The 26,951-nt window shown below is 42.5% G+C and overlaps 2 protein-coding genes across 5 annotated transcripts; both read right to left on the minus strand.

The window, feature by feature from the left end:
- Positions 1–103: 103 nt before the first annotated feature.
- On the minus strand, positions 104–20,405 carry crfb4 (cytokine receptor family member b4). Of its 3 annotated transcripts, none has more exons than XM_055870492.1 (7): positions 20,208–20,405; positions 19,395–19,518; positions 17,404–17,573; positions 17,018–17,172; positions 16,025–16,172; positions 15,691–15,836; positions 104–2,867 (listed from the first exon to the last, which is right to left on the minus strand). In XM_055870492.1, the coding sequence occupies exons 1-7, from the start codon at positions 20,269–20,271 to the stop codon at positions 2,814–2,816; spliced, it is 861 nt and encodes a 286-aa protein (XP_055726467.1). In that variant the 5' UTR covers positions 20,272–20,405; the 3' UTR covers positions 104–2,813. The 3 variants fall into 3 exon arrangements, with proteins under 3 accessions (XP_055726467.1, XP_055726466.1, XP_055726468.1); XM_055870491.1 differs by lacking the exon at positions 104–2,867 and adding an exon at positions 3,451–15,539; XM_055870493.1 differs by lacking the exon at positions 104–2,867 and adding an exon at positions 15,456–15,542.
- A 119-nt stretch (positions 20,406–20,524) lies between these two features.
- Positions 20,525–25,740, minus strand: LOC129816982 (interferon alpha/beta receptor 2). Of its 2 annotated transcripts, XM_055871983.1 has the most exons (7): positions 25,625–25,740; positions 25,027–25,150; positions 24,018–24,193; positions 23,600–23,763; positions 22,656–22,815; positions 22,367–22,482; positions 20,525–20,992 (listed from the first exon to the last, which is right to left on the minus strand). In XM_055871983.1, exons 1-7 carry the CDS (start codon positions 25,662–25,664, stop codon positions 20,963–20,965), a joined length of 810 nt encoding a protein of 269 aa, XP_055727958.1. In that variant the 5' UTR covers positions 25,665–25,740; the 3' UTR covers positions 20,525–20,962. The 2 variants fall into 2 exon arrangements, with proteins under 2 accessions (XP_055727958.1, XP_055727957.1); XM_055871982.1 differs by lacking the exon at positions 20,525–20,992 and having other exon boundaries at positions 22,200–22,482.
- Positions 25,741–26,951: the final 1,211 nt, after the last annotated feature.

Raw genomic sequence — 26,951 nt, forward strand, 5'->3', positions numbered from 1 at the left:
ACAAGTTGGAGGCTGATACTGTATGTGCTTCTAATCTACAAAGGTTTGCAGTATACAGTAAAGGCCTATTACCTAGTTCAAATAAATAATAACAGAGACAAGATTATTTGCAAGCTATATTTTCATGATTATCGATCAAGGTGAGCAAAGGCACTTTTTTGTAGAGTGTAAAATGTATTACAAGAGAAAACAAGGCTACAAGTCTAACATTACAGTTGAATCAAATTGTCAGAACAAGAATGGAGAACATTAATCATAAGTAATAAGCCTCTATGTGTTGCTTTCCAATCAAGTTCAGCAGTATGCGGGGATGCTCTTTCAGAAATATGACTTGGTTCAACTATTCGTTTTTTAACCCTGGCTATAGATTACTTTCTTGCACTGACTGCAATTTTGAGAGCATAAACTGTAAATGTGGAGGAGATCATTGGCTAATACATTTACAGGTAGCATTTCCTTCACAAATGATTCTATAATATCACACATTGTCGTTTTGAAGTCTCTGAAGCAATAGTTGTGAAGTCTGTTCTGTTTTCACTGCATCCAACTGTGAAATTACTTTGCTGATTTGGACTCATACGGTTTGCTTTAAAGCTGCACCATGCAGAAATGTCTCCGCCATTTCCTGGTTGCTATAATTCTAATAGTTCACCTAATTTCAGTTTGTGACAAAACAAGCAAGTATAGTGTAGAGAATCTTTGTACCATTTAAACCGCTGTGAAATATATTTTCCATAACCCAAAAATGTTCTGTTTGAAGCTGGTGCACAAAACCAAAAGTAAAGGTTGCAAAAACAAAACTTTAGAAAAGGAAGCATAGAAATAGCATACATGGAGCAGGTCTACCGCTTACATGCTGACCACACCGCTCGTGGGTTTATGCGCCTAAAAACCAATGAGGAGATGGGAGAGGCGGGACTTGCTGCATGTCAAACATCACAAATAGAACTAAGTTCTATTTTAGCGCCTGGCTATGCAGACGCTCGTTGACACATGCGAGCAGTGTGGGTGCAATAATTGAATAACATGTATGTGTACATTTATTTTGCAACACGTGAGCAGTGTGGTCAGCGTGTTAGACTTGCTTTCAATGAGAATGTCAGATCTGTCACATTTCTATGTGAATTTGGTCAGGTCTTCCAAGAGTTACATATTGCAATTGAGTAAATCTTCTACGAGAAGTAGAAGTAGTAGTTCCTGTTTTCACATTTCTGAAGAAAACATCCTCTTTCAAAGAATCGTAGAAAGAGGATATTTTCTTCAGAAATGTGAAAACAGGAAAGGCTTTAGTTACCCTCAAGATGATTGGGGAAATAATGACATGGAGTAATGACATGGAATAACATCAACATTTGAATCTGACTCACAGGACTGTACTTGCTCACTGATAGATATTCTGTAAAGGCCATCATTACATAATTCATAAAAATATATAACTCCTGCTGTGTCAATGTTGGTAGATTCTATACACTCTTAGAAAAAAGGGTTTCAAGAGGGTTGTTCGGCTGTCCCCATAGAACAACCATTCTGGGATCCAGGTAGAACCCGGAGGGAGGCGGTATCTCAGGGGATGGAGTAGGCAGGTGGGTGTAAAGGGTTCTGCATGGAACCAAAAAGGTTCTAGATAGGGGGGGGGGGGGGGGGGGGGGTGCTAAGAGTGTAGAGATGATCTCTATAGAGATTCTCGAGAGTAAAATATAAGCTGTGCCCAATGTCCTTTTTGGAGTTTACCCCTGAATGACAGGTACTGATTACTCAGTCACCAGGTCAACCTCTCATTGCCAACTGCTGGAAGATCAATAAAGCGAGATGGGGATACAAGGTTTCATATTACATTGGTGTCTTTTGACCTTTTACACGAGAAACATAAAATACAAGAATATCTGGAGTGCTGGTCCAAATCATACTGTTGCACATTTACTGAATGTGTGTGGTGCTTCTCCCTTTGTAATAGTTTGCCTGAAAATAATGTCTAGCATGCTTTTTATGTTTTGTGGAATGCTAAACATTGAAGTTTCTAATAAGTCCAAATAATACATCTCTTGTATTTTCTCACAACCATTTGGAGAGATGGTTTATGATCCATGAATTAGTCCAAAACCCAAAGTCCAAGAGGGAAACCTATGGATTGATTGTGACCGAGGTGGGTTTATGAAATTCGTTGGAAGGCTATGCATAATTTGAGTAATATCAATCAAATCAAAGTTTATTTGTCACATGCGCTGAATACAACAGGTGTAGTAGACTTTACAGTGAAATGCTTACTTACAGGCTCTAACGAATAGTGCAACAAAATTTATTAGGTGAACAATAGGTAGGTAAGGAAATAAAACAACAGTAAAAAGACAGGCTATATACAGTAGCGAGGCTATAAAAGTAGCGAGGCTACATACAGGCACCGGTTAGTCAGGCTGATTGAGGTAGTATGTACATGTAGATATGGTTAAAGTGACTATGCATATATGATGAACAGAGAGTAGCAGTAGCGTAAAAGAGGGGTTGGCGGGTGGTGGATGAGACACAATGCAGATAGCCCGGTTAGCCAATATGCAAGAGCACTGGTTGGTCGGCCCAATTGAGGTAGTATGTACATGAATGTATAGTTAAAGTGACTATGCATATATGATAAACAGAGAGTAGCAGCAGCGTAAAAAGAGGCGTTGGGCGGGCACACACAATGCAAATAGTCCGGGTAGCCATTTGATTACCTGTTCAGGAGTCTTATGGCTTGGGGGTAAAAACTGTTGAGAAGCCTTTTTGTCCTAGACTTGGCACTCCGGTACCGCTTGCCATGCGGTAGTAGAGAGAACAGTCTATGACTGGGATGGCTGGGGTCTTAGACAATTTTTAGGGCCTTCCTCTGAAACCTGTAGCAACATGATTTTACTGGGATATTACATCAGATGTTTGTGTGAAATAAAATACAAACAAAGACAATGTAAACAATGATGGACTGGCATACCTGTTAATGATCTAGATTAACCTACTGGTAATGGCTGTACCTTAACACATTTAAATCAGCCCAAGGCCAGCCTTGACATGTGCCAAAAAAATGCATCAGGTCAATCGCTTGGACAAACAAATAAAGTTTGTGTTTTGTCTTTATAACTTATATATTCACCACAACAACAGTACATTCATGTTTTGGTTTGGAATTAATGTAACATGCAGGACTAAATGCATATGTCCATAACACAGTGCCTCTCCAAAACTAACCACATTTGGTAAGTAGAGACCCTACTAAGTATTTCCACCCCACTTTAGCTGAGACGGGTAGAAAGGTTCTCTTTACAAAACAATATTCTCAACATACCAGTGTCAACATTGTATTTTTTGTAACATATTTTTTATTTGTTTTCATAAATTACTTATTGCATTTTCTTGTTGGCACGATAAAAGTGGCCATTGATTAAAATTCTATATCATTTGAATGAGTTATACACATTGTAATGTTTTGAAATGCTGGCTTTTATTTTAAAGGTTTCGTCATTCCCATATGAACTTGATGTCATTGTTCGTGCTGCGGGCAGAATACCAGTTAGGAATGCCTAGATAGACAATGGGGGGGATTAATGGATGGAAATTGGCAAGTGGTGGAAAATCTGATAGAAATGAACGATCTGGTGGGCCTGAATGATGGCAGAGAGACCAGGATTGATGTAGACAAGGGAAGAGTCTGCCTTGGACCTCACTCTGGTATCCATGATAATCGTAAATTTCAATAAGCATTTCTCTACGGCTGGCCATGCCTTCCTCCTGGCTACTCTAACGCCGTCCAACAGCTCCGCCTCCCCCACAGCTACTCGCCCGAGCCTCCCCAGCTTCTCCTTCACCCAAATCCAGCAGATGTTCTGAAAGAGCTGCAAAACCTGGACCTGTACAAATCAGCTGGGCTAGACAATCTGGACCCTCTCTTTCTAAAACTATCCGCTGCCATTGTTGCAACCCCTATTACCAGCCTGTTCAACCTCTCTTTCGTATCGTCCGAGATCCCTAAAGATTGGAAAGCTGCCGCGGTCATCCCCCTCTTCAAAGGGGGTGACACTCTAGACCCAAACTGTTACAGACCTATATCCATCCTGCCCTGCCTATCTAAAGTCTTCGAAAGCCAAGTTAATAAACAGATCACTGAGCATTTAGAATCCCACAGTACCTTCTCCGCTGTGCAATCCGGTTTCCGAGCCGGTCACGGGTGCACCTCCGCCACGCTCAAGGTACTAAACGATATCATAACCGCCATCGATAAAAGATAGTACTATGCAGCCATCTTCATCGACCTGGCCAAGGTTTTCGACTCTGTCAATCACCGTATTCTTATTGGCAGACTCAATAGCCTTGGTTTCTCTAATGACTGCCTCAGCTGGTTCACAAACTACTTTGCAGACAGAGTTCAGTGTGTCAAATCGGAGGGCATGTTGTCCGGACCTCTGGCAGTCTCTATGGGGGTGCCACAGGGTTCAATTCTTGGGCCGACTCTTTTCTCTGTATATATCAATGATGTCGCTCTTGCTGCGGGCGATTCCCTGATCCACCTCTACGCAGACGACACCATTCTGTATACATCTGGCCCTTCCTTGGACACTGTGCTAACTAACCTCCAAACAAGCTTCAATGCCATACTCCTTCCGTGGCCTCAAACTGCTCTTAAATGCTAGTAAAACCAAATGCATGCTTTCAACCGTTCGCTGCCCGCACCCGCCCGCCCGACTAGCATCACCACCCTGGACGGTTCTGACCTAGAATATGTGGACAACTATAAATAGCTAGGTGTCTGGCTAGACTGTAAACTCTCCTTCCAGACTCATATTAAACATCCCCAATCCAAAATCAAATCTAGATTCGGCTTTCTATTTTGCAGCAAAGCCTCCTTCACTCACGCCGCAAAACTTACCCTAGTAAAACTGACTATCCTACTGATCCTTGACTTTGGCGATGTCATCTACAAAATAGCTTCCAATACTCTACTCAGCAAACTGGATGCAGTCTATCACAGTGCCATCCGTTTCGTTACCAAATCACCTTATACCACCCACCACTGCGACCTGTATGCTCTAGTCGGCTGGCCCTCGCTACATATTCGTCGCCAGACACACTGGCTCGAGATCATCTATAAGTCTATGCTAGGTAAAGCTCCGCCTTATCTCAGTTCACTGGTCACGATAACAACACCCACCCGTAGCACACGTTCTAGCAGCTATATCTCACTGATCATCCCTAAAGCCAACACCTCATTTGGCTGCCTTTCCTTCCAGTTCTCTGCTGCCAGTGAGTGGAAAGAATTGCAAAAATCGCTGAAGCTGGAGACTTTAAACATCAGCTATCTGAGCAGCTAACTGATCGCTGCAGCTGCTCATTTATCACTCCAGTGTTAATCTGCTTAATTGTAATTCTTCGCTACTATGGCCTATTTATTGCCTACTCATGCCTTTTGCACACACTGTATATAGACTTTCTTTTTTTCTACTGTGTCATTGACTTGTTTATTGTGTTATTGGCTTGTTTATTGTTTATTCCATGTGTAACTCTGTGTTGCTGTCTGTGGCACACTGCTTTGCTTTAACTTGGCCAGGTCGCAGTTGTAAATGAGAACTTGTTCTCAACTAGCCTACCTGGTTAAATAAAGGTGAAATAAAAATAAATCTAGTGCGATGGCAGAAATCTGTGAGTTGAGGAGTCGATAGTAGGGAGTGATCATTTCCCCATAGTATGCACAGTAAGCCGGAGGGAGGAGGTGTCAGGGGATGGAGTAGGCAGGTGGGTGTTTGGAAGGGCAAAGTGGGATCAGTTTCAGGAGTTGAGTGAGCAGCAGGTGATGGCTCAGGTGGATATGAGAGGGGATATGGATAGTATGAATAACTGGGTGAGAACAGCTTTAGCGGGGGCAGCTACTGAGGCTATACCTAAGAGTTCAGGGAGGAGGAAGAGGAAAGCAGTCCCGTGGTGGACGGATGAGTGTGGGGCAATAGTGAGGAGTAGGAACAGCGCATTTACAGTACTGAAAAGGACACATAACTTCCAACATCTGATTCAGTATAAGCAGGCCCAGGCCCTGGTGAGGAGAACTATCCGTCAGGCAAAGAGGCCATGTTGGTGTCGGTTCTGTGACACCATTGGAAGTGTGACACCAGTGTGAGTAGTGTGGGGGATGATTAAGAGGATGAGTGGGGTCAGAAGGGGAGTGGGATTATCCAGTGTTGACAAGTGGGAAGGATGTGGCATTAACAGATGAGAAGGCAGAGATGCATAGCTCTGCAGAATTGTCAGAGGAGGGGCAGAAGGGGAGAGAGGAGCACCCTGGAGTTCTGGATAGGAGGGAGGATGTAAATGATGCGTTGAATGCACCATTTACCATGGCAAAGATAAAAAGGGCAATAGGCAAGCCTGGGTTAACTTCATCTGGGAAAGATGAGGTGTGCTATGTTATGTTGGCCCATCTTAGTGATGAGCACTGGATAAGGTATTGGTGTTGTACAACAGAGTGTGGGAGGAGGGGAAACTACCCGGCGGCTGGAAGGAGGCAGTAGTGGTACCAATCCGGAAGCCAGGGAAGGACCCAACGAGGCCAACAAGCTATCGGCCAATAGCTTTAATATTAACAGTATGTAAGATAAAGGAACGTATAATTACGGAGAGGCTAATTTACTTCCTGGAGAGCAGGGGGCTAGTAGGGGGCCAGTTCCGAGTTGGTTCAGGAAGGGGAGGGGAACTATGGACCCAGTGCTCTGCTTAGAAGCAGTGGTCAGGAAGGCTAAGTTGAACGGTTGTAGCTGTCTTTTTTGATGTGAATAAGGCATATGATATGATGTGGAAGGAGGAGTTAATCAAGCTTGATATTACGGAGGTAGGAGGAAGAACGTACAACTGGATAAAGGATTTCTTGTTCGGAAGGTCTATCCAAGTGAGGGTGGGCAGCTACCTGGTGGATAACGGTATACCGCAGGGGAGCGTGATTCGTCCTCGGTTGTTCTCAATCATGATCAATGATGTTTACTCTCAGGTATGGACGGATATTGTAAGGTCATTATTTGCAGATGATGGGGCCTTATGGAAGAGGGGAAGAAATGTGCCATACATAGTCAGGAAGGTACAGGAAGCAATTGATGGGGTAGAACGGTGGGCATTAATGTGGGATTCAGGTTCTCTGTAGAGAAAACTCAGAGTGTTCTTTACCAGGAGGAAGGTGGGAGATGAGGTACGCTTGAGGTTATATGGGAGAAACTTGGAGAGGGTGGGGGCGTTCAGGTTCCTTGGGGTATACTTTGACACCAGACTGACCTGGGCAGAACACATTGACAGGTGGGAAAGTGTAAGAAGGTGCTAAATTGATTGATTGATTAATTCAAATTAATAATTTAACACAATAAAGCTTAAAAGCTTATTTTCATTGTGGTCCTTTCGGAGGGGGAAGGGGGTGGAGCAAGGTTAGGCGGCAACTGCAGTGGCAACAACCAATGACAGACACAATAGTTGTTTGTTTCATAAAATGAGATAATTAGTACAGTTCCATTTCCTAATAAACAACTCTGGACAGGTACGTCTCCCTGGTCTCACTTACCCCTAATATATACAGCATTCATTGTCTTATATACACACACAAGACTATCACAAAATGATACAGATTAGGCATCAAAAGGCAGACCATATGCTATCCCGGGCATTTCCTTCTCAGCCACATATTATAATCTTACGACTCACTTTTGAGACGTGCTACTAATTAGCAATTGTTTCAGTGAGAATTTGAAACTGCCCATTGAAGGTATACATTTCCAATTTTTTGAAAGACTGTGTGATGCACTGTCTGACGGGAAGGAGTTGGGGGGCTGGGCATTCCCCATTGAGGACCATTTATGTTCCATTGATCCAATCGGTAATAGACTATGGCAGTATAGCGTATGGTTCGGCAGCCCCGACCTCATTGGAAAGGCTAGATGTCATATAGGGTCTCAGAATATGTAGTGGGGCGTTTCGGACGTCCCCAGTGGCTGCACTACAGGTGGAGATGGGGGATATGCCATTGCAGATTAGGAGACAGCAGCTGGCAACTAATTATTGGGTCAGCCTACAGGGACATTGGGTGTCTCATCCTGCAAAATATATTTTACAGGCATACTGCGAACATGAGAAAGGACAGAACACAAGCTTTGGGTGGGTGGGTAATACCCAGCCGAGGGAGATGGGACTGTATGGAAGGGGGTTTAGTCCAACGGTAGCTATTCCTGTAAATCCACCATGGCTACTCCTTCCTCCAGTTGTAGATCTAGAAGTATTGGAGAGAATACAGAAAGATAGGGAGGGTGTTGAGCCATCTGATTGGTTTAAGAGTCATCTGGCCATATACACAGACGGTTCAAAAGATCCAAGGATAGGAAGTACTGGGTCAGCATTTGTAGTGCAGGAATGTGGGGTAAAAGTCAGGAAACATATTACTAATCATCTGGCTGTATATATGGCGGAGCTGATGGCCATTCTGTTGGCCTTGCAGTGGGTGGAGGAAGTTAAGCCAGAAAGAGTAGTTATTTGCTCAGATTCATGAGCAGTTTTGATGAGTCTACAGTCTTTCAGCTCACGTAGCAGACAAGACCTGCTTTATGAGGTGCTACAAACCCATGGCAGGATTAGACTGATGGTTATACAGATAAGATTTACTTGGGTCCCAGGACATGTGGGGATGAAGGGGAACGAGGCAGTGGATGTACTGGCTAAACAAGCACTTAGTAGTGGGGATGTTGTAGTTTCAATGAGCAAGGCAGAGGCAAAAAGTCAAATATGGACAGTGATGGTGTAGATGGCAGGAGCAATGGAATAGAGATACTAAGGCAGGCAGTACAGAGGAAAGTCGGGGAGGGGAGGACAGCAGGAAAGGACAGAAGAGCTATTTGTACAAGATTAAGGGTGGGACTCAGCCGATTAAATAAGTCCTTAAATGTGATAGGAAAGCATCCAACAGGAAACCGTTATTACTGACAGGAAACAGAGACCGTGGAGCATGTATTGCTACAGTGTGGGCAGTATCAGATGGAAATAAGAGAGGCTGAGATCTAATGAGGGAGAAGGGGATACAGGAAATTAGTTTAAAGAGTATATTTAGTTTCTCCCTGTCTCTGGCCCACTCTCCAGTACAGTAGGTGGCGGTAATGCACCATAGCTTTGGATGCCAACTGCCGATAAACCCCACCGAAGAAGACAATGAGAACAGCTATATGGACACGCCTGGTGCCCAACATGGATGACATATTTCTTGAGAGTTGAGTGGAGACCCTAGTTTTAATGTCTATGGGGGGGACGAACGGATTCAGTTCAGTCAGTTGTCCTAATGAGCCCTCCTCCCCAGCTAGCTAGTTTATGATTTGTGGCTTGAAACTTCAGCGAGAATTTGAAACTGGTCTGATTTTTTTGCAGGACAGTTGCCGTGTTCAAAACAACTGGGAACTCAAAGAAAAAAAAGAGAGCTCTAGAGCTCCGACTTTCCAACCTGAAGATCACTGACGTCATAATTTGACCTAGTATTTTTCCAAGTTCCCAGTTGTTTTGAACGTGGCAAGTGTAGCCTACATACACTACATGACCAAAGGTATGTGGACACCTGCTTGTCAAACATCTCATTCCAAAATCATGAGCATTAATATTGAGTTGGTCCCCCCTTCGCCGCTATAACAGCCTCCACTCTTCTGGGAAGGCTTTCCACTAGATGTTGGAACATTGCTGCAGGGATTTGCTTCCATTCAGCCACAAGAGCATTAGTGAGGTTGGGCACTGATGTTGGGAGATTAGCCCTGGCTCACAGTCCACGTTCCAATTCATCCCAAAGGTGTTCGATGGAGTTAAGGTCAGGGCCTTGTGCAGGCCAGTCAAGTTCTTCCACACCGATCCATTTCTGTATGGACCTTTCTTTGTGCTCAGGGGCATTGTCATTCTGAAACAGGAAAGGGCCTTCCCCAAACTGTTGCCACCCAGTTGGAAGCACATAATTGTCTATTATGCCATTGTATCTGTAGCTTTAAGATTTCCCTTCACTGGAACTAAGGGACCTAGAACTAGCAGCCCCAGACCATTATTCCTCCTCCACCAAACTTTACAGTTAGCACGATGCATTCTGGCAGGTAGCGTTCTCCTAGCATCTGCCAAACCAAGATCCGTCCGTCGGACTGCCAGATGGTGAAGCGTGACTCATCACTCCAGAGAAGGCGTTGGTGGTGACCAATAGTGGTGAGCTTTACACCACTCTAGCCAACGCTTGGCATCGCACATGGTGATCTTAGGCTTGTGTGCGGCTGCTCGGCCATGAAAACCCATTTTATGAAGATCCCGACGAACAGTTCTTGTGCTGACGTTGCTTCCAGATGCAGTTTGGAACTCGGTAGTGAGTGTTGCAACCTGAGGACAGACTATTTTTATGCGCTACGCGGTTCAGAGCTGAGCCGGCACAATTGTTTAGTGAGTCCGTCAGATCAGAGGAAGGAGGGATGACCAGGGATGTTCTCTTGATATGTGTGTGAATTGGACCAAACTTGGTGATGCAGAAACAAGAGACCACATGTTGCTGTTTTATGAAAATCTGATTATTCTGGTGACATTATGATCGATGCTTGGTTGCTAACAAATAAAAATATTCTCACTTTTGGCGGCAGATAGCCTAGCGGTTAAGCACATTGGGACAGTAACCGAAAGGTCGCTGGTTTGAATCCCGAGCTGACTGGGTGAAATATCTGATGATGTGCCATTGAGCAAGACAGTGACCTCTAATTGCTCATGTAAGTCACTCTGGGTTTGCAATAAAGCACTAAAGTAAAACTGTAAAAGATGTGGCAAAGCAATTCACTTTTTGTCCTGAATACAAAGTGTTATGTTTGTGGCAAATCCAATAAAACACATTACTGAGAACCACTCCCCATATTTTCAAGCATAGTGGTTTTTCAGGATAAAAAAGGAATGGAGCTAAGCACAGGCAAAATCCTGGAGGAAAACCTGGTTCAGTCTGCTTTCCACCAGACACTGGGAGATTACTTCACCTTTCAGCAGGACAATAACCTAAAACACAAGGCCAAATCTATACTGGAGTTGCTTACCAAGAAGAAAGTGAAAGTTCCTGAGTGGCCGAGTTACAGTTTTGACTTAAATTTACTTGAAAATCTATGGCAAGACCTACAAATTTGACAAAATAATAAATGGCCTAATGTTGCACAATCCAGGTGTGGAAAGCTCTTAGCGACTTAAAATAATTATTCACAGCTGTAAAAGCTGCCGAAGGTGCTTCTACAAATTATTGACACAGGGTTGTGAATACTTATGTAAATTAGATATTTCTGTATTTCATTTTCAAAACATTTTCAAAAATTTCTAAAAGCATGTTTTCACTTTGTCATTATGTAGTATTGGCGCAGCGGTCTAAGATGCAGTGCAAGAGGCATCACTATAGTCCCTGGTTCAAATCCAGGCTGTATCACATCCGGCCGTGATTGGGAGTCCCATAGGGCGGCGCACAATTGGCCTAGCGTCGTCCGGGTTTGGCTGGGGTAGGCTGTCATTGTAAATAAGAATTTGTTCTTAACTGATTTGCCTAGTTAAATAAAGGTTTTTAAAAAATGGGTGAGGAAAATAATCTATTTCATCCATTTGAATTCAGGCTGTAAAACAACAAAATGTGGAATAAGTCAAGGGGTGTGAATACTTTCAGTTCACAGAAGCTACTGGGTAAACAATATGCCAAGCCGTCAAATGCACTTGGTATTGACCCCACGGCTGGTATCTGGGGTACTTGCTCATTAAGGGCCGGTTTAGAAGACACAGATTTAGCTTCCAAAAATGGCCAGTGTAGAAATCCCCTACAATAACCCATGTGTAGCCTATAATATGTACTCAATTCTCACACTTAAGACATTTGACAATATTGTTTGTGACAACAATATTACAGACAAGACAAATTGTAGGCTATAACATGGGAAACAACATTACAGTAACATCTAAATAAATACATTTGCTATGTTGTCACAAGATAATATATTTCATTTACTTATGATAGACATTTGGATCACATGTAGGCCTATGTAATTAGATTATAAGGATGTAAGCATAAAGATAGATACTGGAAAAAAATATAAACGCAAGATATAAAGTGTTGGTCCCATGTATCATGAGCTGAAATAAAAGATCCCAGAAATTTTCCATACACACACAAAAAAAAAATCTCTAAATTTTGTGCACAAATTTGTTTACATCCCTGTTAGTGAGCATTTGTCCTTTGCCAAGATAATCCATCCACCTGATCAAGAAGCTGATTAAACAGCATGATCATTACACAGGTGCACCTTGTGCTGGGTAAAATAAAAGGCCACTCTAAAATGTGCATTTGTGTCCCACAACACAATGCCACAGATGCCTCAAGTTTTGAGGGAATGCGCAATTGGCATGCTGACTGCAGGAATGTCCACCAGAGCTGTTGCCAGAGAATTTAATGTTCATTTCTCTCCCATTAACATCGTTTTATAGAACTTGGCAGTACGTCCAACCGGCCTCACAACCACAGACCACATGATACCACGCCAGCCCAGGACCTCTACGTCCAGCTTCTTCACCTGCGGGATCATCTGAGACCAGCCACCAGGACAGCTGATCAAACTGACGAGTATTTATGGCCGTAATAAAGACCTTTTGTGGGGAAAAACTAATTCTGATTGGCTGGACTTGGCTCCCTAGTGGGTGGGCCTATGCCCTCCCAGGCCCACCCATGGCTGTGCCCCTGCCCAGTCATGTGAAATTCATAGATTAGGGCCTAATGAATTTATTTAAATTGACTGACTTCCATATATGAACTGTAACTCAGTAAAATCTTTAAATTGTTGCATGTTGTGTTTATATTTTTGTTCAGTATATTTCAACTTTAAGTATCTCTGCTCTCATCCTTCTAGACCTATCGGCTGCCTTTGATACTGTGAACCATCAGATCCTCCTCTCCACCCTCTCCGAGCTGGGCATCTCCGGCGCGGCCCACGCTTGGATTGCGTCCTACCTGACAGGTCGCTCCTACCAGGTGGCGTGGCGAGAATCTGTCTCCGCACCACGTGCTCTCACCACTGGTGTCCCCCAGGGCTCTGTTCTAGGCCCTCTCCTATTCTCGCTATACACCAAGTCACTTGGCTCTGTCATATCCTCACATGGTCTCTCCTATCATTGCTATGCAGACGACACACAATTAATCTTCTCCTTTCCCCCCTCTGATAACCAGGTGGTGAATCGCATCTCTGCATGTCTGGCAGACATATCAGTGTGGATGACGGATCACCACCTCAAGCTGAACCTCGGCAAAACGGAGCTGCTCTTCCTCCCGGGGAAGGACTGCCCGTTCCATGATCTCGCCATCACGGTTGACAACTCCATTGTGTCCTCCTCCCAGAGTGCTAAGAACCTTGGCGTGATCCTGGACAACACCCTGTCGTTCTCAACTAACATCAAGGCGGTGACCCGTTCCTGTAGGTTCATGCTCTACAACATTCGCAGAGTACGACCCTGCCTCACGCAGGAAGCGGCGCAGGTCCTAATCCAGGCACTTGTCATCTCCCGTCTGGATTACTGCAACTCGCTGTTGGCTGGGCTCCCTGCCTGTGCTATTAAACCTTTACATCTCATCCAGAACGCCGCAGCCCGTCTGGTGTTCAACTTTCCCAAGTTCTCTCACGTCACCCCGCTCCTCCGCTCTCTCCACTGGCTTCCAGTTGAAGCTCGCATCCGTTACAAGACCATGGTGCTTGCCTACGGAGCTGTGAGGGGAACGGCACCTCCGTACCTTCAGGCTCTGATCAGGCCCTACACCCAAACAAGGGCACTGCGTTCATCCACCTCTGGCCTGCTCGCCTCCCTACCTCTGAGGAAGTACAGTTCCCGCTCAGCCCAGTCAAAACTGTTCGCTGCTCTGGCACCCCAATGGTGGAACAAACTCCCTCACGACGCCAGGTCAGCGGAGTCAATCACCACCTTCCGGAGACACCTGAAACCCCACCTCTTTAAGGAATACCTAGGATAGGATAAAGTAATCCTTCTAACGCCCCCCCCCCCTTAAAAGAGTTAGATGCACTATTGTAAAGTGGTTGTTCCACTGGATATCATAAGGTGAATGCACCAATTTGTAAGTCGCTCTGGATAAGAGCGTCTGCTAAATGACTTAAATGTAATGTAAATGTAAGTAAACATGCATTGATAATATCCAATGATAGGTGGCAACACCAACCATTTATCAGCATTTAAAAATATATATTTATTCCCTTGGCAAGTCATTTTTAACTTGTTTGTGTGTGTGTGTGGTGTCCCACAATATAAATGGTAAAAAGTCTATAAAACATGACTTCAAATGTCAAACGACATCTTCCAAGTGCTAATAGAGTACCTTCAACTGTTAAAGGGCCAATGCAGTCAAAAATGTGAGTTACCTGTGTTTTAAATTTCCACACTATGAGGTTTGAATAATACTGTGAAATTATGAAAATTATGATAATGTTCTTTAAGTATAAGAGCTGTTTGAAAAGACCATCTGAAATTTCAGCCTTTTTATGTCGGATGGAGTTTTGGTCTTCCATGGTGACGTCACCATGTGGTAAATTAGTTAATAGACCAATAAGAAAGAGTTCCAAACCTCTCTGCCAATAACAGTTAATTTTCTGTTTTTGCCTAAAGCACTCCCAGACAATCCTAGCAAATGTCTTGATTAAGAAATTGCTCTTTGATAAAAAGCTATTTGTTTCCTTTTAACTATTTTAATTGAAGTAACTTACTCTGATTGTTTTCATTGTTACTCATAAATGATTTGGTATTTAGATAAAAATTGCTGCATTGGTCCTTTAAATATCCTTCACAAATACAGAGTCACACAGAGACATATAGGCACAAACACAGAGTGCATCAAGGCATAAACATGTAATACTCCCCTCCTGGTGTTGCCCTATACCCATGATACCCAAAAAATGCCAGTGTAGGCTTACCATGCATGGCCATAATGAATGATAGGCAATATTGATCATTATCATACACATAAAGGTCACATAAATAAACACATCACAGTAAGTAGCTCTCTTAGCATTTCATCAACATTAATAAAATCACTAAATCCAGATTATTATTTCTCAATAAGATACACATCCTCTTTTCTGCCATCTATTTCAGTCCTTGTCCTCTTTTCTTCACATCGGTCTACTCACTTCCTATTTTTGACCCATATCTTCCCCACCCACTTTGGACGTGTTCGACATTGCAGCCGACTTTAACGGCGGGTCAAGAACGACTGATCAACAAATCACCTTGATTCGTAAATAACTTCTCAATATTATTTGTAGATCTGTCAGTCAGTCTCAATTCACAGTTTTGATATTCTCGAACACAGCCAGACGGTCTGTGTTGTCTGCCAGTCTGTGTGTATTACGTTCTTCCGACCACCAGATAGAGCTCTCCTTTGTCTATGCCCCACCTGGCATGATAAGGAGCTCATGGTACACCTCCTCAGGCTGGGGGCTGCTCTGTATGGCCAGGATGGAGGAGCATGGGGGATACAACAGCTACTGCATAGAATAGAATACTACTTAATTGTGTTACAGAGAACAACATTATTATGACCCATTCTCCTCTTTATCACCCTCCACTGCTACACACAAAGAAACACAGTCTATTATTCATTAAAACACAATGATCATGCGTCATACTACTGACCTCTGTGAAATGTTCAGGCAGCTTGGCCTTGGGTCTGAGGAAGCGGACCACCCTGTAGCAGTACCAGAAGCCCAGGGCCAGCAGGGCCACTGCCACAGCCATCACCACAAACGTCACCAGGGCTACCACCCAAGGCCTGTCATTGCCTGAGGAGTGGTTGGGGTTGGAAAAAGGACACCAGGGAGGAAGGATTTAGTTGAGCAGGGGGGACTTGTACTTGGAGAAGCACTGAAGGCAGCAATCTAATCAAATCCTAATCATTTGTGTTTAACCGATGAAAGGGAGGAAGAGAGAGAGAGAGAGGCGGAAAGAGAGCGAGAGACATGGGGCTCACCCTTAGCGGTGCTCTCACACGTAACATTGCTGGGCTGGCTGTGTATGGAGAACCTCTGGGTGTACACCCAGACCTGAACACAGTACCTGGTCCATGGCTCCAGCGCCAAGACCACTTTACGCAGTGGGGTGATATTCATAGTTTTGGTCTGAGGGGGTGATAGAGAAGTAGTGAGGATCGACAGCGCCATCAGATTATCCCACCCACAGTCATAACAGTTACCATTGGCAGATGGATAAGTCGTTTTTGTGCTCTGACCCTAAACCCAGAAGGTTCCCCCTAAAAGCAACAAAGTGAAACTTTTTTTTTTGGGGGGGGGTAATGCTCTAAGTAATGCTAATTTTACCATTATTTTATTTGTTTAAAATGCCATATGTACTGCCACAGTGGTAAATATTAAAATAAGTTTACTCCAAATTAAACGAACAACCCCACCTGTGTCAAGGCAAAAAAAAAAAAAAAAAAAAACACCCACGTGTCTGCACTTGTCATCCTGGGACAGTCAGCAAGACGCATCAATTCAGGCTACAAGAGCGTAGACCCAATGATAATCGCCGATTGTCATTAAACTGTTGGGTGTTTTGTAACAGATGTCTCTTTCCATTCATCAAATTTCGCAAGCGCACAGTGCACTGTTCGGATGCTGGAACTATTTTGGAGTGGACGAGCATGCACAAGTAGTCTACTTTTTCAAGTGATTTGTTTGACAATAAGATGAAAACATCATGACTGGTGTTCATGCCAAATTAAAAAGGTAATAAAACTATTTTGAATGTTAAATGACACGTCTTTACTATTAGATCCATAAACATGTCACGGTATAATTCTCAATCTGCTTAAACCTGTACCTCATACTCCTTATAGGCTCCCGTTACTATGAAGTACTGCTTGTTAACCACCAGATGTGAAAGATCCGGCGACAGTCTGTTTTCCTTTGTTTTAACATGATCAGATCCCTTGGTGAAAAAATAGAAAGTAAAATGGTCACCATACCTTCTCCTCCTGACCCTCTTTCCAGTAGGAGATATTAAATGTTGCGTGGTTGTATACGTCTTTGAACTCAGAGATCCTGAGCACCGGGTCGCTGATGCTCACTTCAATGTCAGCCCCACTGGAGACGAGCGTCACACCGGGAGGGCCTAGTGTGGCTGTAGAGAGAGACATTTGAAAGGAAGTGACCTAGAGGAAGTGATCACCTCTCAGATGAAGAGGGTTAAAGAAATTACACTAGCTAGCTGATAACCATAGACTAGTCTATTAAAGAGGCAATTCTGTCAGGCTCCAGGATTCACCCAACCTCTGGTTGAACAGTGCATGTTAATACACTTTCATACCCTGAACATCTGTCAAAGCTGTTACGGAGATGGGTATAAACTCACTGTGTTCATCCATGACAAACAGCTCAGTCTTCATCCAGCGAGATGTGTCCCCCTCTCGTTCTGCCCTCACTTGGAAAATGTACACTCCAAATTTGTGTAGATGACTGGTGAAGTCACAGCTTTGGGCTGTTGTGTTCCAACATACAACCTCATAGCTGCTGACCAAGCCCCTGTATCAAAACATGGCATAATAGTTATTGCAGTAGAATATTATTACCAGCACGGTTGGATGCTCATTAGGCAGGATTAGGTGGCAGGATTAGCCTATGGCGGCAGATTGACGAGGGCGGCATTTTCGGAGCTAAACTGACCAAGACGCACCAACAACAACACATAAAACCTTACATAATTCTGTCCAAAAACAATGATAATTTCTCTCAACCAGTGGCATATGGGTTTTTTAGATGAGCGCTGATGCCGCCCTGTAATAATCAGTGCCCACTTTATCAAAGGCAGGTGTGCAAATTATTTTGCTTGTCCATTCCCAGCGTGCCTCTCCAGGGTGCCGTTGGAGAGACGCATCTCTGCAGCGCTCCACCAGCGTTCAGTCAAAACAATTATCTAACATAAATCATGTAGCAGATATAGGATGTGATAGAAAGAGTATGCTGCCTTATCTTTAGCCTACAAGCTTGAGATAATGTATTTAATGAGACAGACTCTTTTTACATGTACGTTACTCTGATCAAATAGCATAACCTAAATGGTGTCCAATCAAATAAAAAATGCGCTGTCATGTTAACAAACGACATATCCTAAAAACAGGACAGGTCAAAGTAAAACGAACGATATGGAATGGACAATCACAACTGTTGTCGAGGAGTTTCACCCTATTGTCATGATCAGTGTTTTCAAGTTTGTATCTGACCATTTTTGACAAGCTGATCATAGCGGAAAAAATATATTTACTTCTGCATTTCCCGCTGTGTAAAACACATTGCAAATAGGCTCACGATAACTCCTCATAAAGTTGTATAGCTGATATTCAGAGCTTAAATAGCTAAATTGATTAGTCACAGGAATCAGGACAAAATGGCAGCGGCCTGTTTTACAAATGGTGGTCCCACCACATGGATGGGTATTCATAAAATTCCATTGCCCGACATGGTAGGCTACACCCCAGTAAGCACGAGCCAACGTCATTTTTTTGGTCCTGTCCGGACGCCTTTTTTGGTGTTTTACAAACGGAAGGCTTACCACATAAATGGCCATTCATAAATTAGATTTCAGGCAACAGGCTACACCTCAGTCAGCACGGACCGATGCAGATGACTTTTGGACGTCTATTTTTGGTGAAGTCCAGATCAGCCTTGATTTCCACAGACATTGGTATTTGGTCCAGTCCAAATCTGAACCCATCATAGAAGTCTATGTTGGGTTCAGATTTTGTTCGGTCTGGACCAGCCTTAATTTGGCCCAGACATAGACGTCTATAAATGACGTATTTTCAACGTTCATACAATATCCAATAAATACAGTACCTAACATCCAATTTGGGCCAAACTTTTTTTCTAACAATGAGTAAGACATGGGGAATACAGAGAAATGGTGAACAGCCACCGACAGACCCTCAACCAAACCTCAGAGATTATATTATATTTCAACAAAATGATGTTGCAGGAATGCTAATCTTAGCTGTTTCTAATTGATTGTGGGGCCAAAATCCTCTTTCATGTGCTTTTTGAGGTGGAAGTGAAATAGGAGTGAAATAGTTGCACCCATTTCTTAGAAATATACTGACTGTGTGTGTGTCAGTGTGAACAATACTGTATGAGAAGAGTAGGAACGTGTGTAGGTACAAAGAGCACGCCAGAGTGTGAGCATGCCTGTGTATGACACATTGAGAGTCTACTGGTAAAGTCGACTTGAAGGTGTGTCAGTTCTACCCTTTCCCAGCACCCACAGGAGGAAGTTCCTCATATTTCAATGTGTCACCCTCACTTAGCTCCCTCCATTGTGTTGTTTTTCATATTACCACGGTCTCCACTCACCTGTACTCTGCTCTGTAGGTTATGTTTTCTGCGTGGTTCTGAGGTGCATCCCACTCCAACACTAATCCCATGTTGACAGAGTTAATCCTGATGTTACTGGGACTTGGAAGTTCAGCTAACACTGCTGTAAAGCACCGAGATATACATTTGAACATACTGACAATATACTGTACACCAGTGGTTCCCAACCAGGGGCAGTAGGACCCCTGAGGGTATTCGGCCCATCAACAGACTCATGAGACCATAGGCTTACTAGTAAAATTTAGATGTGGGGGCACATCAAAGGTACTCCGGGCAGAGCAAAATTCAGTTGGTGGTACAGTAACCAAAAAAGGTTGGGATACTCTGCTGTACATCATGCAGCAGGTATGGGGAAATAGTACTGTTTCAGGTCTTAGACTATTTTAAGAGGTACTAGAGAAATTAAGCCTGCTTCATAGAGATAAACACTCTTGAGCAAATCTGCCATTCAGCAATGCTGCTGGATAAAACCTTAGGCCTATGTGTATTTACATCATCAGTATGTAAATGTAACAGAGACCATTCCTGGTCGTTATAGAGAAGGAAGTAAACAAATATTTACAGCAATGACGACGACAAAATGTCAAGTGTTTCCATTCGTTCCCACAATTGCCAATACAATAGATTGAGGAATGTATGAGAGTGTTAAATAAATGTATAATAGACTGTGAAATTATAAAGGAATATCTACAAAAGGAGGTTTAAAACCTTCACCTACAAACATAGCCAATCGCTTGACAGCACGTTGGTTGGCTATGCCTTCTATGGTAAACCCAAGAGAAAAATACTGACCTGTATTTCCATGTAAAGTGAAACATACTTTGACAAACAAGATAGTAAAAACTGTAGATTGCATGTTTCCCAAGAGATTTTCAATGTAATCCAACGACACTCAAATGTTCTGTTGGCTATATTTTTCTTGTTGCTGCTCTCGAGAGTTTGTCTAGCCAACTTTCCGAATGGTCTGAGAATTGCGAGGTAAGCGTAACTACGCTGCGCATGAATACTGAAGCTTACGTACGGTTCAAACGAAAAACATGACACGCACTGGGCATTTCCTAGCGTCGCTATATTCAGTGTCAATAAGAAAGAATTGCAATAAAAAAGTATTCAATTTCCTCCTTTTATTACAGGTCTATAAGAAAACCTTAACTACTTGTGGAATATGACATAGTTCAATACATTTATATAAAAATCGACATACATTTCACTTTTTGTTTTTGCTTATGCCTTTTTTTTTTACATGTTATAATCAATCCCAAAGTAGCTTTATTCACAAGAAAATAATAATATAACTTTGTCATGACTCAGACAGAAATATAAACCAATGTTTTCTTATAATCTTATCACTGGATAATTGTGGATTAAATATGTATTTGATCTCGAGGAGACCACCACCAGTCCATAGACTTCATCATCACCTTCTTCCTCGACATGTCTACTCCCCTGTGTATGGCCTGGGAGGGACAAAGTCATGGTGATGGGGGTCCAACCACAGGCTTGACTGCGAGCAGGTTGAAGGGGTCAGGCTAGGGATCTGTGGGCATCTAACCACCACCACAGAGAGGAACAGAGGACTGCAGGCAGAGAGAGTAGAGACAAAATGGGTTGGGTGTTATGCCATGGAAGAGGCAATATCAAAAGCATTATAATGATGTTGATGGAATTTCCCTTCCCCCTGAGTGAATAAATAACAATAATAATAATCTGTATTGAATTAAATTGGTGTCAGGCAAAGTTTCAGTAGCAAAATGATCTGTGTTCATATCCTGGTGTAAGCAGTTGTGGTGTTGATGTGGTGTTAATTTGTGTTACTATGAACAGACTGTTAAAAAAATACTGTTGTTCAAGCAGGGTGTCAAATTAATCAGTGTTACATAGTGTTGATTTTTCATTGTAACATTTCAAGTGTTGATTCAGGTGTTAAATTAACGCTGTAAGTGTTACATTAACACTCATTTGAGTAAAAGAACCCTAATGTTGGTGTTAATAACCAGTGTTAAACCAAAACCACAGCCATCATTATCATATTTCCCGGCATGCCCTATTGCATGTGTTGATGAATTAATCTTATGCTTATATAAATAACATGCATTTTTCGAAGGTAATCCAATCTGTTATATGGATTTATTGCACCGGTTACTGAAATGCAAGTTCCAGTTTAGATTCATAAGGTAGCCGCATATCTTAGTCTTCCCAACCCTGAATGCAGGTTGTGGGTGAATAAAAATTCAAAATGTTGGATATCCCCACTCTGGTTGGATTCCAATAGGAATTACATCACTTTGCAAGCCAGCATAATGTGACTTGCAGGCCTGATTTTGCCTGTAAACCATGACTTTAAGGCAACTGTAGGATAAAACTAGGCTCGCAAAATCAGGCCTCATGAATTACAGTGCATTTGGAAAGTATTCAGACCCCTTGACTTGTTCCATGTTTTGTTACATTACAGCCTTATTTAAACATTTATTAAATAAAACAATCCTCAATCTACACACAATGCCCCATAATGAAAAAGGGAAAACAGGTTTTTAGAAATGTTTGAAAATGTATCAGAAATAAAAAAGATTAGAAAATGATTTACATACAGTACCAGTCAAAAGTTTGGACACACCTACTCATTCCAGGATTTTTCTTTATTTTTCACTATTTTCTAAATGTAGAATAATAGTGAAGACATCAAAGCTATGAAATAATACATGGAATCATGTAGTAACCAAAAAAGTGTTAAACAAATCAAAATATATTTTATTTTTGAGATTCTTCAAAGGAGCCACCCTTTGCCTTGATGACAGCTTTGCAAACTCTTGGCATTCTCTCAACCAGTTTCACCTGGAATCATTTTCCAACAGTATTGAAGGAGTTCTCACGTATGCTGAGTTCTCAACACCTGCAGTGTTCAATTTACCAATCAAATTTTGCTGTGCAGTTGAATAAAGTTGCAATAGTACCAGTGTTTTGGGGAGAGGTTTGTGCATACAGAGCAGGCGACCACTGTAGACCACTATTCCACAGAGGAGCACCACCAGGAGGCTAAAGGCACACAGTACACTCAGAACCACAGGCACTGGGGGACAGACAGACACCAAGGGTTACGGACTATAATTGCTAACAGATGTAAACACTGATGTAAAATAATGTCCGTGCATGTTGTGTATGACTGATTTAGCAGTGCTGTATTGCTATGTTGTACTACACTATGTGGTCTTTTAGCTGTGCTGTTAGGCCCTGGTACTGTACCTGTGTTGGCAGCAGTAGGGCTGGTGAAGGCACAGTGGGGCTCAGAGGGGACAGAGTGAGGATTAAAGCTCGTAGATGGGGTGACAGTCACGCAATACTCCGCCCCTGGCTCCAGGTAGCCAATCACAGTTTTCTCAGTGGAGGTGACCCACATGCTGAACTACAAAAAGGCAGAGACATTGACCCGTTTACCATGCTGTAATGCTTTGGATAAGTACTCCACATTGAGCATTGACCATAACGGTCTAATTCATAGCCATGTGTGTAGCTATAATGCCAATATCTCATTAAGATATTAGTCCTATGACTAATGATTTGTTCATTCATTGTTGTCTTGTATTTTATTCACTGTATCTGTACCGAATTGACAAATAACTGTGGGTTAGAGATAAGGAGATGAGATAACTGACAAAGAGATGAGGAGAAGAGACCCCTCCTCCTGAATCTGTGTAGGCGTACTTTTTCTCAGAGCAAGAGGCAGTTTCCTCGAACACAAACCAGACTGTGTGCTCCTGAGAGGAAGGTGTGGGCAAAAACCACACGTATCTACATCTGTAGTCGTGGAAGATAAACAACCCTCAGAGAGAAAAAATGTGCATGATTCAATTCTTATATTAGACAGATACTGATCTGCTTTCTCATCAATGCCCTGATGTTATTCTCAGGTTCTATTCAAATATAACGGGTGTGGGTTTGACCACATTCTCAGAACTTGCTTTCTTTTCTTGGTATACGTCCTTTCACATATCTTTACACTGTAAAAAACAACAACCTCAAAATGATGTTGATAGGTAAAACCCAACGTGACAGGGCAAGGTATCAGAATGAATGTAATATCAAAGCTGTAAGCAGATGTCAGCTAAAGAGATATGCTAAGAAGTCCCCCCCCCCCCCCAACTTACCCCATTGGGGGTCACATTTTGAACGACCAAGTCAAGCCCTACCTGAGATCCATCCCTGGTCCGGCGCACCTTGCAGGTGAACTGCCTGTAGAGGAGCTGTGTGGGGGACAGGGAGCGCTGCAGGCCCCTGGATGTGGGGGGAGTTACCTGCAGGAGCAGGCAGTTCCCACAGCCGGACACGGACACCACTGGAGGGCCCAGCAACGCTGCAACATCAGGGGTCAGAGGTTAGGGTGAAGACTGAATGATTCTATACAGGTAAATCTATACAGGTAAATGATGTAACGAGGACCACTAGAATGGACAATATTTTTTCATTTCCTAATATAAAAAAAGAGTAGACCAACGTTTCACTCAAATACTATTCTCAACATGCATTTTGTCTAGTGAGCCGCGGTATTCCAATGAAAAGAAAAGGGGACTGAAATGGAGGGGAAAAGGTACAGTAAAAGCATCTCACTGTCAGTCAAGGGGTAGAAGATCGTAGAGAGGGACCAGTTGGACTTCTGAGTAGTGGTGATGGCTTGAACACGGGCTTTGTAATGATAGAAGGAATCCTTGAACGTGTTAGTGAGGTCACATGACTGGCTGGTCTTCAACCTAGCACAACCCTTCACGAGCTGCCATGAGTTCTTCCTGGAGGAGGGAGAGAGATTAGAGAGTTTCATTTTGCCAAATTTGAAATCCTAATTTAAGATTTCCAAGACCTCTCTGATGAGAAGAGGCTACCCTTCCTGTAGGGGGAGGACGCAGAGAGCTGTGGGTTGGCAGCGCACCCCATTGCTGGACGTCAGGTAGCTGAGCGGTTAAGAGCCTTAGGCCAGTAATCAAAATGTTGCTATCCTCAGAGCCAACCAGGTGAAAAATCTGTCAATGTGCCCTTGAGCAAGGCACTTAACCCTATTCGCTTTGGATAAGAGAGTCTGCTAATTGACTAAAATGTAACCAAAATGAGGGACAGTGTCTGACAAACCAACCTGCACATATCTTCAAGTTATTTATTTACTTACTGATTTCCATTTCTAATACCCTTGATATTCTAATACCCCACCCTTGATTATTGTTGTTAATGATTGTCCTGTTTGTGACAATCTTGACAATTTTTCATGATGTTGTTATTGATATTATTAATGAATCATTCAATTTCCAAAGTACACTTTGCCAAAATGTACATTGTTATGTCATGCCGAAAAAAAACAAATAAAAATGAATTGAAATTGATTTGAGAGAGAAAAAGAGAGAGAAATAGAGGGGAGAACCTAAGGAAATGCAACACTGATGATGATGTCTACACTGCTCTACATTGCACAATTGCAGTGATTCAGTATTGGCCTTGACCAACTAACCAGACGAAACGAAAGCATTGGATCATCCTGGAAGACAACCTGAAAAGAAAGTGCTTCTTCAGCAGCTACGTATAAGGATAAGCTAAATGAAAGCATGGGACTGAAGTGTAAGTGTGAGCTAACCTGAGGCTCTGAACTGTGAAATATGTGTTGTCAGGAGTCCCTGGACCTGGCAGCCAGGTCAGGGTGTGCTCCAGGTTGAAGGAGACAATGGACACGTTGGTAGGGGCTGGGAGCATGGACACCACTGGAAGATACACACAGACAGGCAGACAGACAGAGTGAGACAGAACATCCAAAATGATTGACAGACACAGAACAGGACAGCCAGAGAGAGAGACATTTTAGCAGAGCAAAATATTAGTACCAGAGACAATGCAAACGAAAACACATCAAACATTTACAGAAATGTTTTTCTTTATTTAATAAAAACAATGAAGATAAGATACTGTAGATAAGGGAAGCTGTGTGTCAATATACAGTACATTATACAGCCCTCCTTCAAGAGTTGCAACTTGCAAGAGGAACATCCTACATTAAATACTGCAGTCCTCAACAGAAAGTAAAATGCATGACCCAAACAATCAATGAAAATCAATTGAGGGGTTGGGAAGAATGCGGAAGCCAAATTTCGTTGAAAGCATTTAGTTGTGCAACTGACTAGATATCGCCTTCCCCTTCATTTCCCCCCAGAGACCCCATTCAAAAAAACAGATCCTACCCAGGGGTAGGTGCAGAAGCAGCAGGGTCCAAGGCCCCATCTTTCAGATTGGGTCAGGTCAGTCCAGTGGTAGCTGTGTAGGATGGCAGGCCTGGCCCTGTGTCTCGGGGTTAGAGTGCAATGAGCTGGGGATAGGAGCTGCTGCTGTCATTATGTAAAGGTGTAAGTTTCATTTCCCCAGAAATCCCTCCCTGAGTTGTCCCCCCTAACTCCCTCACACACCTTATAATATCCATGTGCCATGTTCTGTCACTCCCACACTCACTGGAATGCTGCATGCTAAAATGGGACGTACAACACTGGATTGAACAGTATTTTCTCTTTCTTTGGTGTCCATTTTAATGTAATATTTGTGTTTGTGAATTTTTGAAGTGTATGCTGTATTAGTTGTGTGTTTCTGTATGAGGTCAGTTTGAAGGAAGCTAAACAGTATACATATTTCTGTCATGAACTTAAAGCTTGCTTATAACGTTATACTGAACTGTCATCAGTTTATTATTAACTGTGTTTATAACATAAAACTACAAAAAAATGTTAAGATGGTATATACAAATATTTAATTTTATTAAGTAAATACAAATAAAAAAAAGGATATAAAATGTCTTCCAAAGACTCATTACAAAATGTTTGTATTAGTCATTTGACCGTTAACAGTTTGGCATTAACAAATATTACATTTCCTTTACCAATAAACAGAATATCTCAAAACAACATACATATAATATAAAATTCAAAAGGACTATATTTTCCTGAATATGTAACAGTTTGGGGTGGCAGGTAACCTAGCGGTTAGAGCATTGGGCCAGTAATCAAAAGGTTGCTGGATTGAATCCCCAAGCTGACAAGGTAAAAATCTGTCGTTCTGCCCCTGAACAAGGCAGTTAACCCACTGTTCCCCGGTAGGCCGTCATTGTAAATAAAAATGAGTTCTTAACTGACTTGCCTAGATAAAAAAAAATGGATTGCAAGTTTTCTATGGTATGGCAAAAAGCAAGTAAAGGCTACTATATACTACATCGGCATAAAATAAAGTATGTTGACCATAAACTTGTGAATAAGTACAGAATACTGTATTGTATAGCTTGACCTATGATACCCTTGACGTTTGCCCATGAGCATCCCACAAACACATACGGTACACACACTGATCCCCACTTTAAAAAATGTTAGGCACCAAAGAGAATTTCAGGAGTACCAGAAAGAGATATATATTTTTAAATATAATTTAGCACATCTCATGACAACTTGGATGGTAAATTACTGAGGATGATAGCGGACGATACTGCCACTCCTATTTGCCATTTCTTCAATCCAGGCCTACAGGAAA

Source organism: Salvelinus fontinalis, chromosome 19, assembly GCF_029448725.1.
Source record: "Salvelinus fontinalis isolate EN_2023a chromosome 19, ASM2944872v1, whole genome shotgun sequence".
Taxonomy (NCBI): Eukaryota; Metazoa; Chordata; class Actinopteri; order Salmoniformes; family Salmonidae; genus Salvelinus; species Salvelinus fontinalis.